We start from the raw sequence: 16550 nt of genomic DNA on the forward strand, positions 1-16550 counted from the left end.
CTAATAAAATATTATTATATAAAGATAGCGGAAAACAAATCACTTTTTTGCATTTTTGAAGTCTGCGAGAACTCACATGGATGGTTGCTCAAAGGGGCAAAAGTTATCTTAGCACAGATCCATATAACAGCACTGCCATCTGTCACTTTTTACCGCAGTAACCATTATCATTAAAGTACATGCGTTTACCCCTTAGCTCGTGGTGGGTCTACATGCTATTTTTTTTAAACATCTGAAGCATCAAAACAACTATATCTTAAGGGGTAACCTGTCATGGTACCTACAACGTATGGTCATTTGAAGGAGCATAAAATGTAATCTATATATTGCGCTAGGACATTTGTTAACAGATGTATAGATTTGGACAAAACTACAAAAAAATAGTGATTTCTTCTGTCAGTCAGTAGACTCACTCTGACAAAATGAGTCACATTGTAAAATTGCCACCCTAAAGCATTTTTAACATACTACATCTCACGATCAATTTGCATTGAATTGTAACATTTTGCAAAACATCTGGGAACTAATCTTACATTGTGCTTTTATCCATAACACACCCAATCCTGATAAAATAAAAGATCATAGAGATTGAATTGTTAAAAAAAAAAACACAATCAGAAATCATGCACACACTAGCTTCTGGGTTTAAAAATCCCCCCCACCCAAATAATGCCTTGTGCTAACTATGTCAGAATCAAAATCCATTCACCTTATCCAGGGCAGTGTTCCATCCCTCACTTCTTATCTGACAGCGGACCAATCAGCTTGCGGGGGCGTGTCCTGCTCGCACAGTTAGCATGATCTGCATGTGAGGCATGTCTTATCTGGCTGATAGAGACCCTGTGCAGCTCCCGGTCTCCCTTTAGCAACCTGACTATTGGCACTGATGCTGCCTGCTGGGCACCTTAACAACTTGTAGTCTACATTCCACACTCGGGCACAGAGAGTTTTGTGTTTGCAACATCTAAAGACAAACTTTGCATTTAGTTTTATGCTTTCAAACTTTTTAAGATCTATTTTGCCCTAGCTAGCCCCCTCTATTATCTTATCCTATGCTGACTGCATATTAGGTGCAAGCTCCTCAGGGGGACCCCAGCAATGGATAAGATGATCGCCTGTCCCAGCACAAGATGGACTTTGTTACTGTTCGTGGGGATCCTGTGTGTTGCCGTTTCGCGGGGAGCTGTGGGGTATTACCCCAGGTTCTCTCCCTTTTTTTTCCTTTGTACCCACCATGGGGAGCTGGAAGGGGATGGAGAGCAGGGGGAAGTGCTCATCTCCCTACACCTGGCTGGAAACCCGAACTATTATGTACCTGGACAGGAGTATCATGGTAAGCAGAACACATGGTGCAATAGGCTGGGGCAATGAGGGGGTATCACTGTACTTGGCAGAATACACTCTGAAGGGGGAAAGGGTATAAATATGGACACAATGATGCACACACCTGTGGTTAGTCGTATATTTATAAATTAGAACAGTAAATACTGTGATCACTGTTAGATATTCAAGGTGTCTAATACTGGGATAGGCTCGCTGTGCTGTGGTAACGGTGAGTATATAGTTGTAACACGATAAAAAGGTAACAGTGAGTCGAGATAACGGAGTTGCTGTCGAGATTCCCACTCCCATTTTCCTCAGCTGAATGTCTCTATATACTGGGAGCTACGGTTGTGGACACATTCCCCAGTTAATTCGCTGTGTGTGGAACAGGAACTCTAATGGAACGCTGGGATACTTCTGTTTATTAAAGTAAATTAACCGTTTGATAGACGGCTTTTGTTTTAAACCTTTGCTTGAACATTCTTTGATCACGCATCTGGCAGTCACAGATATAGCAGTATTGAATGGAAACATGGAAAAGTGGTTTGTTGTGGTAATGGAGCATGCAAGGGGACTTGCTGTGTATCACCTGTTTAGCACTGTCCAGTGTGGGCTCTTTTATTTATCTTAGAATCAAATAGTTTAAACCATTTAACTCCAGAAAGATGCTGAATAATATTGAAAGGATCCGGACTAGAAAATGTACCACACAAATATACAGTCTGCACCGGTTTCTATTTTTTGTAATATGTATGGTTTTTTTTTTTTTAAACATTTTTGAAATTATTGTTATGTATGACCACTAAACCGGTATCATCACGTTTAATGCTGAAAATACCATAATTGTGTTTTTGGCACAGCCTCATTCAATTCATAATAAAACAAACATGGGCAGATTATTACTATTGCACACACCATTGCCCATTGTGTCAGAGATGTCCCTTTTCACAGAAATACCATTATTTGCCTATTGTTTTAATTGGAATGGCTTCTTGCTAAAATTCAGGCTTAAATCCGTATGATTTGGATATTCATTTTCCAAATCGGCTATCTGGGCCTGGATTTTGCAAGTTTGTTTTAAAGTCATCTCAACTCACTGCTTAGTAAATAAACTTCGATGTGTATTCTAGCATGACGCAGACAATCCAGTGTGTGCCAGGTACTCTGAAAATAATTCATCCCATTACTGATAGATGTTTTTTTTTCGAATCTCCTGTTCAAAGACACTCCAGTCATGGTGGATTTAAACCAGGGACCTATTTTAACTCTTTTGCAAACAGTATCACACTGTTATAAAGACTTCTGCTTATTGATTTATGCATATTATAAACTGGTATAGAGAGTGGTGCATGTTTTTATATTATAAAGTACACTGACCAGCTGTGTACAGTAAACAGCATATACCTAGACCACTGTCTGATGATTATTGGCTCTATATATTCTCAATGTCTGTACATTTTTCATTCACACCACCATTAACAGTACATACAATGCAAACCTACCCCAGCTTTCAGGTCATTTGTGACTTCCAGTCTTATGTGACAAACTCCCATTGCCCTGAGTCAGCAGCTTGTTTGGAGAGAGTGCTGGGGTTATGCTAAAACTCAGTGGTTGCTAAGTGTTGACCACCTTATATACTTACATTCATAACCTGAATTAGCTCTAGTTAGGAAGTTTAGAAATACAAAAATATTGATGAAGTGGTGGTGGTGTTTATTCACTAAACATCAAATTGTTCTGGAAAACTAAGATGCAAAATGTGAGCAAAAACTGCAGATTTGGAAATATTCTGCAAGTCAGCTATAGTCACAGTTGGCTATTTTTGACAGAGTCTTACAATTTGGTTTCCAGTTCTCTATAATATTTAGTGAATAAATCCTTGTGTGTTGTCTTTCTATGAATTTTCGCTTTTAGGCTTTTGTTACAGATATTGTTTATCTTACATTACAAGATGGTTTATTGGATCATCTAAGCATACAATATCTATATAAAAGTAGTTTGGCCTCTTGTCTGACTCACCTGCCTATCTCTTAGGGCACAAAACCAGCTGTCCTCAGATAACCAGGAAGGATGTTGTCCACATTTTATTTTTCTTTGTCTGTCAATTTAATTGCGCTCCCCCTATTTGACATAAGATAAGAAAGAGTGGTATTACTGAAATCATTTCTGGTGTCAGTGGTCCGCAGAATATAGTAATACATAATTATTAGTATACCAGATCCTTTTGCTGCTTGGTATTGTTTGGTGTTTTTGTATGTCTGTCCCAATTTATTTTGGACAAGGTAAGAGAGTATTGTGTAACCCTGTTGAAATTTACACAATTCTATTGGTTTGTTCTGTCTTTGTCTGTTAGAGTGCTGAATCTAAAATAAAGACTGAAATCTCTTTCATGATCTGGCATTAGATTGTTCAAGGGAGGGGGTAGTGGTTATTTATATAGTATTAAAAATGCAGTATACATATTTAGAAGAGACTCCTTTAGCCTGGCTTTTAAATGCCAATTTACATGTTTACAAAGGCTCAGTGCACTGCTATGTTTGAATATATACGTATTTCTTATGCACAAAGGGAATTGATCTCTTTAATATTTCACCTCTCCGGCTGTGAACAGGTGGCTAGCGTTATTTTTCAAAGCAAATCCATTTTTAGACAAGAACTGAGAAGTGTAGGATGTGGATAGAATAATCGTGGTACTTGTGTAGGACATTTGCAAACCATCAATAGCTCAGCAGAGAAAGGATTGTGTGATTTGAAAAACAAAAAAAACAAAACTTATAATGCCATCAACATAATCCACAATATTTGATTGTAGAAACATAATGAAATAAAATGTTTCTTAGCCATTTGACAGATGAAGTTGATATATGAATACATAGATTTAGGGGGTTTAATCTGCAAATGACACAAGTCCCAAGGCACCAAATACTTGTGCAGAGGTAGCATCGTGCGAGAATGGTGACTTGCTTAATGGCCGATCTCTCTTTTCTGATTCCCTGTTGGATAATCTTTTAGGGCAACTAGGTCTAACATAATTCCATGGAGACTACGCACCAAATATAGATGTCTCCTATTAGGGATAATGGTCTCCTATACATTCATTTTGTAGGATTCCTACTTATTCATTGTGTACACGCCATGATCTGTACACCATTGGCTATTTTCAAAGAGGCTGCACATCTACAGCAATATCATTCATGTTTTGCCCAAGCTACAATGGTGACATCAATCTTCATTAGAAGATGCAAATATTCACAAATTGCTTGATTGGACTTTTTAAATTGATACTGTGTAGTCGTTTCATTGTTAATCAGCATTCTCTGGATTCAATTTGGCAAATGTAGATATACAATGGTTTTCTTGTTAAATAAAGCAAGTAGGCAAACAGGGAATACATAGACTACAAATTATTATTAAAAAGACGGTCTAGAGATTTTCTTGCACTAAACTCTAGTGTTGACAGAGAATGGTGCAATAAACAAAAAAAAGTTGCGCAAATAAAAACATTGTTACTGGGAATGGTCAGAGGAGAATGAGAGAGGTCAGAGGAGAATCACCAGGCTTGCTGAAGCCTATGTAAAGGCCACCAGTACACATACAATCACTGGTTACAATTGTGATGTGTAGACCGGCATATCTGAATGTACAACACAGCAAACCTTGAAGCAGATGGTCTACAGAAGCAGAAGAAAGGAGTCCATTGTTGATTGGTCTGACCAATCTTGGTTTGTCCTGCAAAATGCAAGTGAATCCATGTTGCCTTTTGTCAGTGTTATAGGATGGTGATGTACTGGTTTATGGACTATTTACTGGCACACAAGTGCAAGCACAAATAAATATTGGTGCGATCATGGCCTCCATCTGCTACTTCAAAAAATTGCTACGTCCAGCTAAATTATGTGTCATACAACAGAGTACAGAAAGTCTGAAGCTGGTTAGGCAAGCATGAAAGAATGAGCTTACTTTATGAGCCTGTACAATAACCAAATCGCAATTCACTGATGAGATCGTGTAAGCATGTGTTGTCTGTAACATACAGGTTGGGGCCTTACATTTCCTTTATTTTGTCCTATAATGGTTTACGGTTAATTCTTATGTTGTTCATATGTCTTGTAATATGTTTCTTTGTTGGAAAAGTAAAGCTGTCAATGAGCAGTCCTGTAATTCCGAATATATGGAGAGATTTACAGTTATAGCTCTGTTTAACCCTTTCATGACAAGAACAACAATTTACTATGTATCAACAATAATCATTCATGGAAGGAGTCAAAGGAGAACTGTTAAAGGACCACTATAGTGCCAGGAAAACAAACTCGTTTTCCTGGCTCTATATGGTCTTTGGGTCCCTCCCACCCTCATGGTCCCCCTCCCGCGCATTCAGTCAGTCCATAGGAAAGCATTCTGAATGCTTTCCTATGGACGCTGGCGTCTTCTCACTGTGAAAATCACAGTGAGAAGCGTGGAAGCGCCTCTAGCGGCTGTCAGTGAGACAGCCACTAGAGGCTGGATTAACCCGTATGTAAACATAGCAGTTTCTCTATCTCTGATTAACTGTGATCGAAGTATAAAAAAACAGAAACAAAAGAAAAAAATATTTTAACACAATCGGTAAATCATTTAATAAAGAATGTATTTGTTAAATCTCCATGTGACAGATTCACTTTAATTTTTTACTTATAAGTAGTATTGAGGGTGATATCAAAACATAATTAAGTACAATCTACAAATTTCAGTGATTTCCAAGAATTCTTGATTTGTATTTCTAAAGAGCTGTAAGCTCCCTATCAGCAGTGCAGGGCTTAGCTCATTGGATGAGAGCAATCACATGCCTCTTGACTGTTCTGCTTTTGTCGAGACAGTCCCAATTTTGGGTTGCTGTCCCGCCGTCCTGCAGCCAGAGACACATACATTGTCAGACCTTACAAATACATAAAATATGCCAACCTCTTCCCTCCACTGCTCTTAGCTTTACATTTACCCTGAAACGACCCTTTACTCCCCACAGGCAGTTCTACCTTACATACTATGTGTTCCAGCTTGCCTGGCAACACAGTAAGATAGGGATGGCGCAGTTATAACAAACCATATCCCTTCCCTCTCTTAACACTTCTAACAACTGATACTCAGCTGCCCGTTAGAGAAGCTTTATGTAAACATTGAGTGGATGGGATGTTTATGATATCACTACGCCCAGTGCTGCCACCTGCAAGGGAGTTGTACAGGCTCCCTTATAATAAAGAGCTTTCTCTACCATCCAGTTCATGGAGACATAGTTAACTCCCCAACAACACCACTACTACATCCATGCAGGCCCCTAAGTTGTACCGGACTCCATGTTAGGGTACTGCCTATACCCTTCCGATGGCGGCATTGGAGGTTTGCAATCAGCTAACACTCTCAGCCAATGAGCTAGTCCTGCACTGCAGGACTTATTTCAGGAGAGCTAATGGAAGCTCCTGCATACTAGCTTCCAGCTCTTCATAGCAAATAGTGGAGGCAGGGAGCAGAGGTGTACTAATGGTGGGGGGTGGGAAGGCGAGTAGTCAGCTCCAGGTGACAGTCAACAAGGGGTGAACTGAGTAGGCACCTGTCTACTGGCACAATGCTGAGCAGAGCTGCATGGCAGGTGCCTTCTCTGCCACTGTCTTAGATCTGAAAACAAAGCGGACATACAGAAGGATGCTGGGATCTGCACTGATTTCCAAGCTCCCTCGCGTACCCTGTACTGATGCTGTACTAGATATGACGTCACCGTAGCATCTGCCAGCAGGTATGAAAAGGGAGGTTGAATCTCACTGAGAAACCCCCAACCCACCCAAAAAAACAAGTAAAATAAAGTTTAAGTGTCTGTCCATGAACGTGTGTGTATATGAGTCTATGTCTGAATGTATGGGTGCATGAGTGTTTGTTTGTTTGTGTATATGAGATTGTGTGTGTGTATATGAGTCTATGTGTGAAGTCTGCGTATATGAAATTTGTTTGTGTAGAAGAGTGTATATATATTTGTCCATGTGTGTGTTTGTGTATGAGTCTGTGCATATGTATAGCAAAATGTGTGTCTATGTGTGCATGTGTATAAGAATGTATGTGTGTATATCAGTGTAAAAGTATGTGTGACTATGAATGTCTATGTATAGGAATGTCTATATATTTGTGAGTATGTGAGTATAATTTCCCTAACAACAGGGGACCAGGAGGGTACATAGACACAATAAATGTTTGCCCCAGGTTCCATGAAACCTAGGTGTGACTCTGGCAAGGAGCCTCAGGTAACTGTATTGTATACAATTACTTGGTACAAATAAGGCATCTACACTGTAAAGGAGCTTGGACATATGCTTTAATATATGCTCCACCTAACTCTTCATTCCAACAGGCACAGGTTCCTTTACAGCGCAGAAGAGTGATATAATTTACAATCCCAATGTGCCAGACAGTGGGACTGATCAGAGCTTGCGTGGAAAAAATAATTTAGCGGCTGGGTGCGGACCAGCACTGGAGTGGAGGTAAAGGTAGAATGTAATTTATTTAATGCTCCATTATAATGAAAAGATTGGTTCCATTCACGTAATGCATATGGCACTGAGGATCTAAACTACAATTCACATTTTACTTTTTTGATTGCTCATACAATTTTAATCTCAAATTTTAATAAAGCATTTGAATGTCTTTTTGTGGATTTATTTTGTGTGCAGCTGATACATTTTATGCTCAGTAAGAAAAAGAACACTTACTGAGTTATTGATTTAAGACTGAATTCATACGAATGGCTGTACACCAAATTAAAAAGAATGCATTACCATGCTTGATTAGATAAACGGCATGTGCAGAGAATGAAACATAATTGCACACCTTCGTCTATCATAATATAATGGGCCTCTTGGCGTTTTGCATTTGTCTGTATGTGACAGGTAGCCTGTGACTTTTGCACTTTGACCTATAGTATTGATTTAGTAAAATGGGCATGTCCTAGAGCAACCCAGTTCTATCAATATCTTCATTCAAATCCCTAAATTCTGATTTACTGGGAATGTATGAAGACTTTTTTGAACAACAGTCCTTTAGAGTCCTAACTTTTGCATGATATAATGATTTAATTGAAAGGCGAGATTTTATCTTCTCTTAAAGTTACAGTGTTGAATATTTGAAAACGACCTTAAACTTCTGCTAAGTTTTTTCATGTGATTATCCGGTTAAACGGTTTAGAAATTGAAATCTGAGTCCTGTTTAGTTTTTGAATAGAGGGCACAGGTTGCATTGAAGAATAAATATATCATATCACCCAAGTATCCTTATTTGTTCCCAAATCCCTCTATCCCAATTTTCTATCCTTGTGCCCTTGTTTTCTAGGTGCTCTATATTGTTGGTGTGTCAGAGTGTATAATGGCTTCACAGTAACACTACTCACTGTTTTTTAAACAACAATGAATGTGTTGATATATCAGCATGTGAAAGTAATATACATTGTACTTCTTCTACAGTACATTTTATTTGCAAAAATAGTTCTTAGTAAGTCAGTCACCTAAAATATGTCAGAACAGCCCCACCCCTGGCCACCCCCCTCGTCCTCTCCCCACCCCATTCACACCCCTAAAATAAAGTGTACCTCTTTGTTCATTTGAAATGTTGGATAGTATAGCATGCTAATGTGGTCTGAAAAATTAAATCCACACAAATATGATTTTTTCTCTAATATACCAAGTGTATCAGAAACACCTTAGTGGTGAAAGGAGAAGTAAAGGTTAAAAAAGTAAAACTACGGGCGGAGCCTAGCAGCGCACAGGCTCTCCTGTGTGCCCAACTTAACAAAGCCAAATATCACCGGCATCACGTCAGCCACGACCCACCTGACACCAGAGCTGCACTCAGGGCACCGTCCGGAAAAAGGGTCAATGCCTTTCTTTCTGGCACCGGGTAAGAAATACCGAAACAGAGGCTTCAGGGCCTACCGCGCGGCCGGCCAGCCACACGGGACCGCAGGGGAGCAAACGATCTGGGGAGAGCAGACTTGCTGCCTACCTACCAGCCAGACAGGAAAATGGGGAGAAAATCCCCAAAACCACTGACGCGAGAATGCAGCGCGACATAGGCCAGATGTTGACGTCCTCGACGCCATCCCAAAACTCACAGGGGCCCTCTCCCACGAGAGACCCGACACCCCAGAAGTCTGAGGTCGTGAACTCACCCAAGAGCCCAAAACAGGCCACCCATGAGGATGCTGGCACACCAGGACTGATAACCCCTGCAACAAAACAAAATATACAGGATATGCTTACAGGCCTCCAACATAACCTCAAGAAAATGTGGGAAGCAGACCTCGCAGCATTAACCACAGAGGTACAAGCCATCACAGCACGCACCCAAGCCACAGAAGCAACAGTACTTACCCTGCAACAGGATTACCAGGCGCTCAGTGATAAGGTACGCCAGCTACAAACGGCCCAAAATGACACCAACAGGCAAGTGAGCACCCTAGATTATAGAGGCCGGAGAAAAAAATATAAAGATAAGAGGGGTCCCAGAAACCATCCCCCTGGAGAAACTGCCGCACTTCGTGAGACGGCTACTGGCATCCCTACTACCGACAAAACAAGCAAAGTACTTCACATTTGACGGGGTATACAGAATAGCTAAATCCCCTAAAGCCCAAGCCACGGCACCAAGAAACATCATCCTTAGATGCCAAACAGTAACAGACAAGCTAGGACTAACAGCAGCATTAAAGGGGAAATCCCCATACAACTTCGAAGACAGCCACATATCCTTTTTTCAGGACTTAAGCAGGGCTACCTTGCTATGGCATAAGAGTATGCAACCTCTTACAAGGACATTAGAAGCGGAAAACCTGACCTATCGATGGGCAACCCCAAACACTTCGTGGATCACTAAAGATGGACAATCCTATAAAGCCACAGCCCCGACGGACGCACCTGCATTGCTAACAGCGCTGGACCTATCCACTAGGAAAACCCCAGCACAGGGAACATCCTGCTCTCCAGCCACGACATCCACCGGAGCAGCCTCACTAGATCCTAGAAAGAAAGCGTGACCCACCACCTGAGGGGACACTTATGGCTATGCAGCCCTAAAGACGCTGCACATTATTTTTCCTTTTTTGCAAAAGTTTCTATGTTTTATTCGCTCTCCTAGTTAGCCCTTTGTTTCTAGCTCTTTGCTCTTGCTACTGCCTCACAAAGCAAAATACCTGTTGGCACACTCCATCCACACCACATCACAAGAGAGGCGCCGGAGCCTCAATTGCCCTAGACCAGGGGTAGGCAACCTTCGGCTCTACAGATGTTTTGGACTACATCTCCCATAATGCTTTTACAGCCATATTGCTGGCAAAGCATCAAGGGAGATGTAGTCCACAACATCTGTAGAGCCGAAGGTTGCCTACCCCTGCCCTAGACCCCCAACATGTGTGTCAGGTATACAAGATGCTCCAAAGGGGGAAAGGCACTACTGCACCCCCCCAACACCCTAGGGTACAGGGGTAGGACCCACAGGGGCACAGACGAGCTGCCACCTGAATATAGACCTACACAGCACTCTCCATGCCTCATATGGCAACCAACAGCCCCACACTACCATAGCCAATGCCACACGGGCCACTAACTGCTCCTCAGACAGGCGATTGCCATAGATGGCACGTAAGATACCACAAGGAGCATCACCTCCATGACCTACCCCACACAAAAGGTGAACACCAGTAAGCAACATGGCCCCGGGCTCCCAAATTAAGCCCCCACTCGACCTTTGCGCCCTCACAAACGATACCACAAGTCCACAACCTGTTCTAATAGACCATAGACGACTCTCCCAAGTCACACACGAGACAGAACAAGTGGGACATACAGCATGGGCAACACAAACAACAAGGGCCAGACCTCCAAACATGACATGGAGGACAACTCTGTAAATATAGGTCACCCCGTAACAACCTCACAGACCAACTTCATAACAAAAATGGGCAAATTCACTGAATGCTATGCCAGATGTTTATCCGTTAAATGTACAATAGTCGAAATTTGACCACATGGAAGTGGCATGCACGAATTTCTTGTACCATGCAACATGCACCAAAAATAAAGAATATTAAAAAAAAAAGTAAAACTAATTTACCCTAATAAAATATTTGCATGTAGAATAGGACTCCTCTGGGTCCTCAACAATAGAAAATACACATACCAGAAAGCAGGTAACAACAATGCAAGAAACAAAGAGAAAAAACATAGGACATAAAATTATATTAAAGTCTGTAAAAGTACACTCACAAATTGAAGGCTTATCAGTATATTGAAGCATATCCTCGTACCAATATTGCAGTATATAGGAGAGAAAAAAGTGATAGTGCAGAGTTTCTATAACAATATAAACCTTTTAATAAACATTGCACTTACAAGATAAAAGCAATTAATCATCACAAAGAAGTAGCTCGATGTAGGAAAGCAGGAACTCCCTCAGGAATGGTGTAGAATAAATGGGGTCCTTCCTGTAGCGCCAAAATTAAAAATATATAAAATAGCAAATAAGGAAGAAGCTCTGCTATCACAAACACTAAAGCCCTACGCGTTTCGTTCAAATTCTGAACTTCCTCAGGGGTAAAGAAAATAACAGTACATTTCCTTGTGCTCGTCTAATCCATAAAAGTCAGTGGTATTTAAATGCTCCACGTTCCTGCTTTCCTACATCGAACTACTTCTTTGTGATGTGCCTATTAACTGCTTTTATCTTGTAAGTGCAATGTTTATTAAAACTTTATATTATGTTTTCTCTGTCTTGAGTGTCACCATCTTGGCTCCCTGTCAATCACTGCAGTTCTGCCGTTTTCTGACATAAAAAAACAGCATTTGACAAACTAAAGTTAACATTGAAAGAGGAGTAACAATATTTCTCTCTCTATGTTTCCAAAGCAAAAGGTGCCCTGGTTGTACGAGGACTCAATTGGACTGATGTGTATTGCTAAATGTTTAATATATATTTAAAAGAAAACAGAAGAAAGTGTGTCTTTATAGCACGTGACATTGTCCATAAAATAACCAGTGTCTGTAAAGTGTGTGAAATGATCATGTATTGTATAGAGAAGCAGTAGACTGGAAAACACAGCTATTACTGCACATGTCGTTGGCCCCCAATGCTTCTCTGTGAGAAGTTTTGAATAAAACTCAAGATTATCTTTTGCTATGATAACGGGGAAAGTGTGTGCTAATGTGAGTAGATTGTCTCACCAAAAAAAGTTGAATATACTTTTATTTTTTTAAAATGAATGCTGGGGTCCTAAAAGATATATAGATTTTAAAATTGGCGGGTTCCTCTCAAGTGGACCTGTTAGAAATATACAATTTTTTGATCAATTAAAAACACATAGAACACATTCCATGTATTATTTTATTTCAGTGGGCACTTTTGATTCTCATATGTCTTCTGGAATGTCATCACGCAGAGCGTTAAATATGTCAAGTTTCCATACATTTTTAAACGTGCAAACACCATTTTTTATAGCTGTATTGTTAATTCCTCAATCGCGCTTAAACAATGATAATATATACTAGAAGGACTCAAATTTAATATTTTTTTAATTTGTATTTTATTGAGTTTTCTCACACAAAACACACTTGAATCACATTATAAGAGGAATATAGTGTCATAGACAACGATTTAACAATTGCTTAATTCAGTCTATTCATATAGTATTACATCTATGTAGTACATCTGTGGGGGGTTATGTCAGTAAGGGTCTCTGTGGGGACCAGTGTCAAAGATTGATATATGTATGAGTCGCTGTCGGTTTAGGGTTTTGCCTCCTAACAGGGTCTGGTACATGGTGAAAGCAGGGTTTTAACATCAACTATATACATGGTATCTTGCCTGCGTTGCCCTTAAGCTTAGGGTAATTATGTCAATCATGTGGCTATTGGCCCTTTACGATCTTACCCTCCTCCATCGAGCGAGGTTTGTATCCTGTATCGCATGCAGTGTCTCCCCGGAACCTGTGTGGATGCCGGGTAGGTCGTGTACCGGTCGTGTGGTGTACCCCACTCGTCGGGTGGAGAGTGTTAGCGTTTTGTGCTGGTCTTGGCCTTTTGGGCCGGCACTGGGTTATTACTGGACCTTTGCAGGCTGTGGAGGAATGCCACTTGGTCTCCGTGGGGGGTTAATGTGATTGTTTCTCCGTCCTTTTGGGTGTTTAAGTAACCCTCTGCTCCCCATCTATATTTAATGCCTGCCTCTCTTAGTTGTTGTGCCACAGGTGCTAGTTGCCTTTTGGCCGCCAGCACCGCGAACGGGAGATCCCCATATATAGCTACAGTCGATCCCTGAAATCTGACACTTTTGAGCTCTCTAGAGCGTGACATTATAATGGACCTGGCTGCAGTGTCCTTAGTGACGGCGATAATGTCTCTAGGGGCTTCTTCTGGAGCAGTTGCGGCTTTTCTGATCCGGAACGCTGCAGTCACCAGCTCCGGGTTAGTGTCTCTTTTAGCTCCCATGTGGTGCAGCAGGCGGTGTAGGAAGGGCAGGAGTTCCTCGCCGGAGATCTGTTCTGGCACTCCTCGAAGTCGGATGTTTTTCCGTCTGTGCCTTGTTTCTAGCACTGTCACACTTCTGGTGAGTATCTGGACTTGGTGGGTGAGCGCTTGGATCTCCTTCTGTGCGGTCTGCAACTCTTGGTCTCTGGCTCTCTCTCTAGTTTCCCCGTCCTCAACCCGTGTGCGCAGGGTCCCTAGTTCAGCCTGTGTTGCTTTTAAATCAGCCTTCCAGACCTGCCTCATTTCCAAGAGGAGGTCCCTTATGTCCCTCTTGGTCATCGGTGAGGAGTCATCGTCGGAGCTCGACTCACGGTTAGTGCAGCTTGCAGGGTTAGTGCCAGTGGTTTGTTCCGTCTCTTGTGATGCCTCAGAGGCCTCGCTGTCACTCAGCTCCGCAGGCGCCATCTTGGGAGCGACTCGTGGAGTAGGTCTCTCGAAGGAGAGCCTGATGTCGGGCATATTGCGGGATGTTTGCGTGAACGTTTTTTTATTTTTTCGCCTCATCATATCAGCTGGGTGGGGGTTCGTTGCTTGCTGCTTTTGGAGCTTTTTTAAGGGGTTTTGTCTTCTATTGTTCGGTTTCTTCGGCGGAGCTCCGTCTAAGCACGTCTTGCTTGCTGCACAGTCAGCCACGCCCCCCTCAAATTTAATATTTGAAGATTCTCATGATTTTTTTAAGCAGAGCCTTTTCACAGAAGTGTTAATTTTTAGGAGAAATTTGGCACTGGGAGCAGAGACTTTCAGGACAAAGACACAGCCTCGAGTGCCATACCTAATGACCTAAATATGATATATTACCAAAATGACCTATGGAATACACAGTGGGGAAAATGACTTGGTTATCTATGTTGTCAGAGTTAGTAGAGTGGTTGAGGAGAATTAGTGGAGAGTAATAATCTTTGGATACGACAGAAAGAAGGACACTGAATTCCTTTGTCTGGACAACTTAGCAGATTTTTTATGTTTTTTGTAAACTTTTATGAATCATTATCTACATAGTCCATGTAATTAATTAATGCTTTAAAATCAGGGGGTTAATTTTGGGTTTTAAGTGCATGCTAACAAGTATTATAAGAAAAAAATACATCACATGCTAATTATGCTATTAGTAAGGGAACTAAATTTCATATATAAAAAGTGATAGTAGATTAGTGCAGTGATTTTAGTTTGACAATCTAATTCTCCACCATCATTTCCCAACCAAATAACATTTGAAAGGTGTATGAGTTAATTGAACCTTTCTGACCATTGAAATGATAATAGAGTGGTTCCTTGTTAATCACTGATATAAACAATTGCTCCACAAGGATCATAATTACTTTGCAGTTCAAAGGAGAGGTCATGCCACTTATTAAAGAACAAAAAAAGCCATTAACCAAGAATTTACAAATCAGGAAAGTAGTTAGTTTTTATCTCGGTAACTCTTTAACATATGCCCAGCCACTACTGCACAAAAGTACTTGGGCAATGTTTCCTTAAATTTCTTATAGGTAGGAATACTGATGAGTACAAATAATTGCATCAGCAAAAAGGAAATAGAAAAATAGTTGTTCGGCCACAATTACTTTACTTAAATTTTATTTAAATCTTGTTGACAATCATACCAGGAAGGTCATGCTAAGTTCAGGTTTACCTGATCTCTATAGCTCTAGATTAGAGGTAGGAAACTTTTGACACTCCAGATGTTGTGGACTACATCTGCCATAATGCTCTTTCAGCCATAATGCTAACAAAGCTTCACAGAAGATGGAATCCACAATGTCTTGATAAGTTGGAATAATTTACAACCATATGTTGATACTTATTATGGGACAGCTGGTAAAATTCTCACCTTAACATGTCACAAGGTGAGTCAGAATATAGTGCTGCAAAGCTAACTTTATAGCATTTAAGATGGTGGCTTTTGGGATGGCAGAAAATTAGAGCGCACATATCACAAGCAGACCCATGGGTCTGTTGCATAATGGGGATGAAAAAACTCTAACCTTAGAATAGCACTGTGTCGTGTGAGGTCTTTGGTGAGGGCCAGGAGGAGGCAAATAGGGATATACACTTACTTTAAGTTGTCCTAGTTAAAGTCTCAACCTTAATGCTTCACTTCTTCTACTTTTAGTAACTTCATCTGCATCTGGAGCGTACAAAATAGTCTATGGAGGATTCCACAAGATCTTTCATAGATAATCTTGGAAATGTGCAATAAGGTTCCATAGCTAGATAATTCTTATTTCCATCAGTTGTTGTTGTGATTGATAGCTGATGGGAAATAGAGGTGGAAATAGAGGCTCCAACTTTTGCCAAAAATTGGCAAGATATTGTCAATAATATCGTCTTTATTTTGTCTTATATATATCTATTGATTGAGTTTGGATTTCAAATATCTATTAACACAGTCAAAAAGAGGTTTCTTAAAAGATGTTATCTAAAAAGTGACAGAACTGGTTTAAGAGTTTGTCTTTGTGCTTCCTAACTTGACTTGTCCTATATTACTCCCTTTGGTGATTATGCATATTTGTGTTTTTTTTATTCTTTATTTATATTCAACTCACTGTTGTGAGAGATAATATATCAATAGGCAATACTGACAATAGGAAAAGGTCCATAATGTGATAACAGACATCATGTCAAAATGCACAGTGATTAAGCGATTAGTGAGTTGAAGTTTTTGTATTTATAGGAAGAGTTATCTAGGTACTATTA

At 40.5% G+C, this 16550-nt stretch overlaps 1 protein-coding gene across 2 annotated transcripts in view; it reads left to right on the forward strand.

The window, feature by feature from the left end:
* The first annotated feature begins 807 nt into the window (after positions 1-807).
* Positions 808-16550, forward strand: part of RELN (reelin) — a 466948-nt gene continuing 451205 nt past the window's right edge. Inside the window, exon 1 of one of the 2 annotated variants that reach the window (XM_063448139.1) lies at positions 808-1333. In XM_063448139.1, coding sequence (XP_063304209.1) covers positions 1099-1333 — 235 coding nt within the window. In that variant the 5' untranslated portion in view covers positions 808-1098. The remainder of the gene's footprint in view (positions 1334-16550) is intronic. The other variant, XM_063448140.1, reaches the window with a different exon arrangement.

Source organism: Pelobates fuscus, chromosome 3, assembly GCF_036172605.1.
Source record: "Pelobates fuscus isolate aPelFus1 chromosome 3, aPelFus1.pri, whole genome shotgun sequence".
Lineage (NCBI taxonomy): Eukaryota > Metazoa > Chordata > Amphibia > Anura > Pelobatidae > Pelobates > Pelobates fuscus.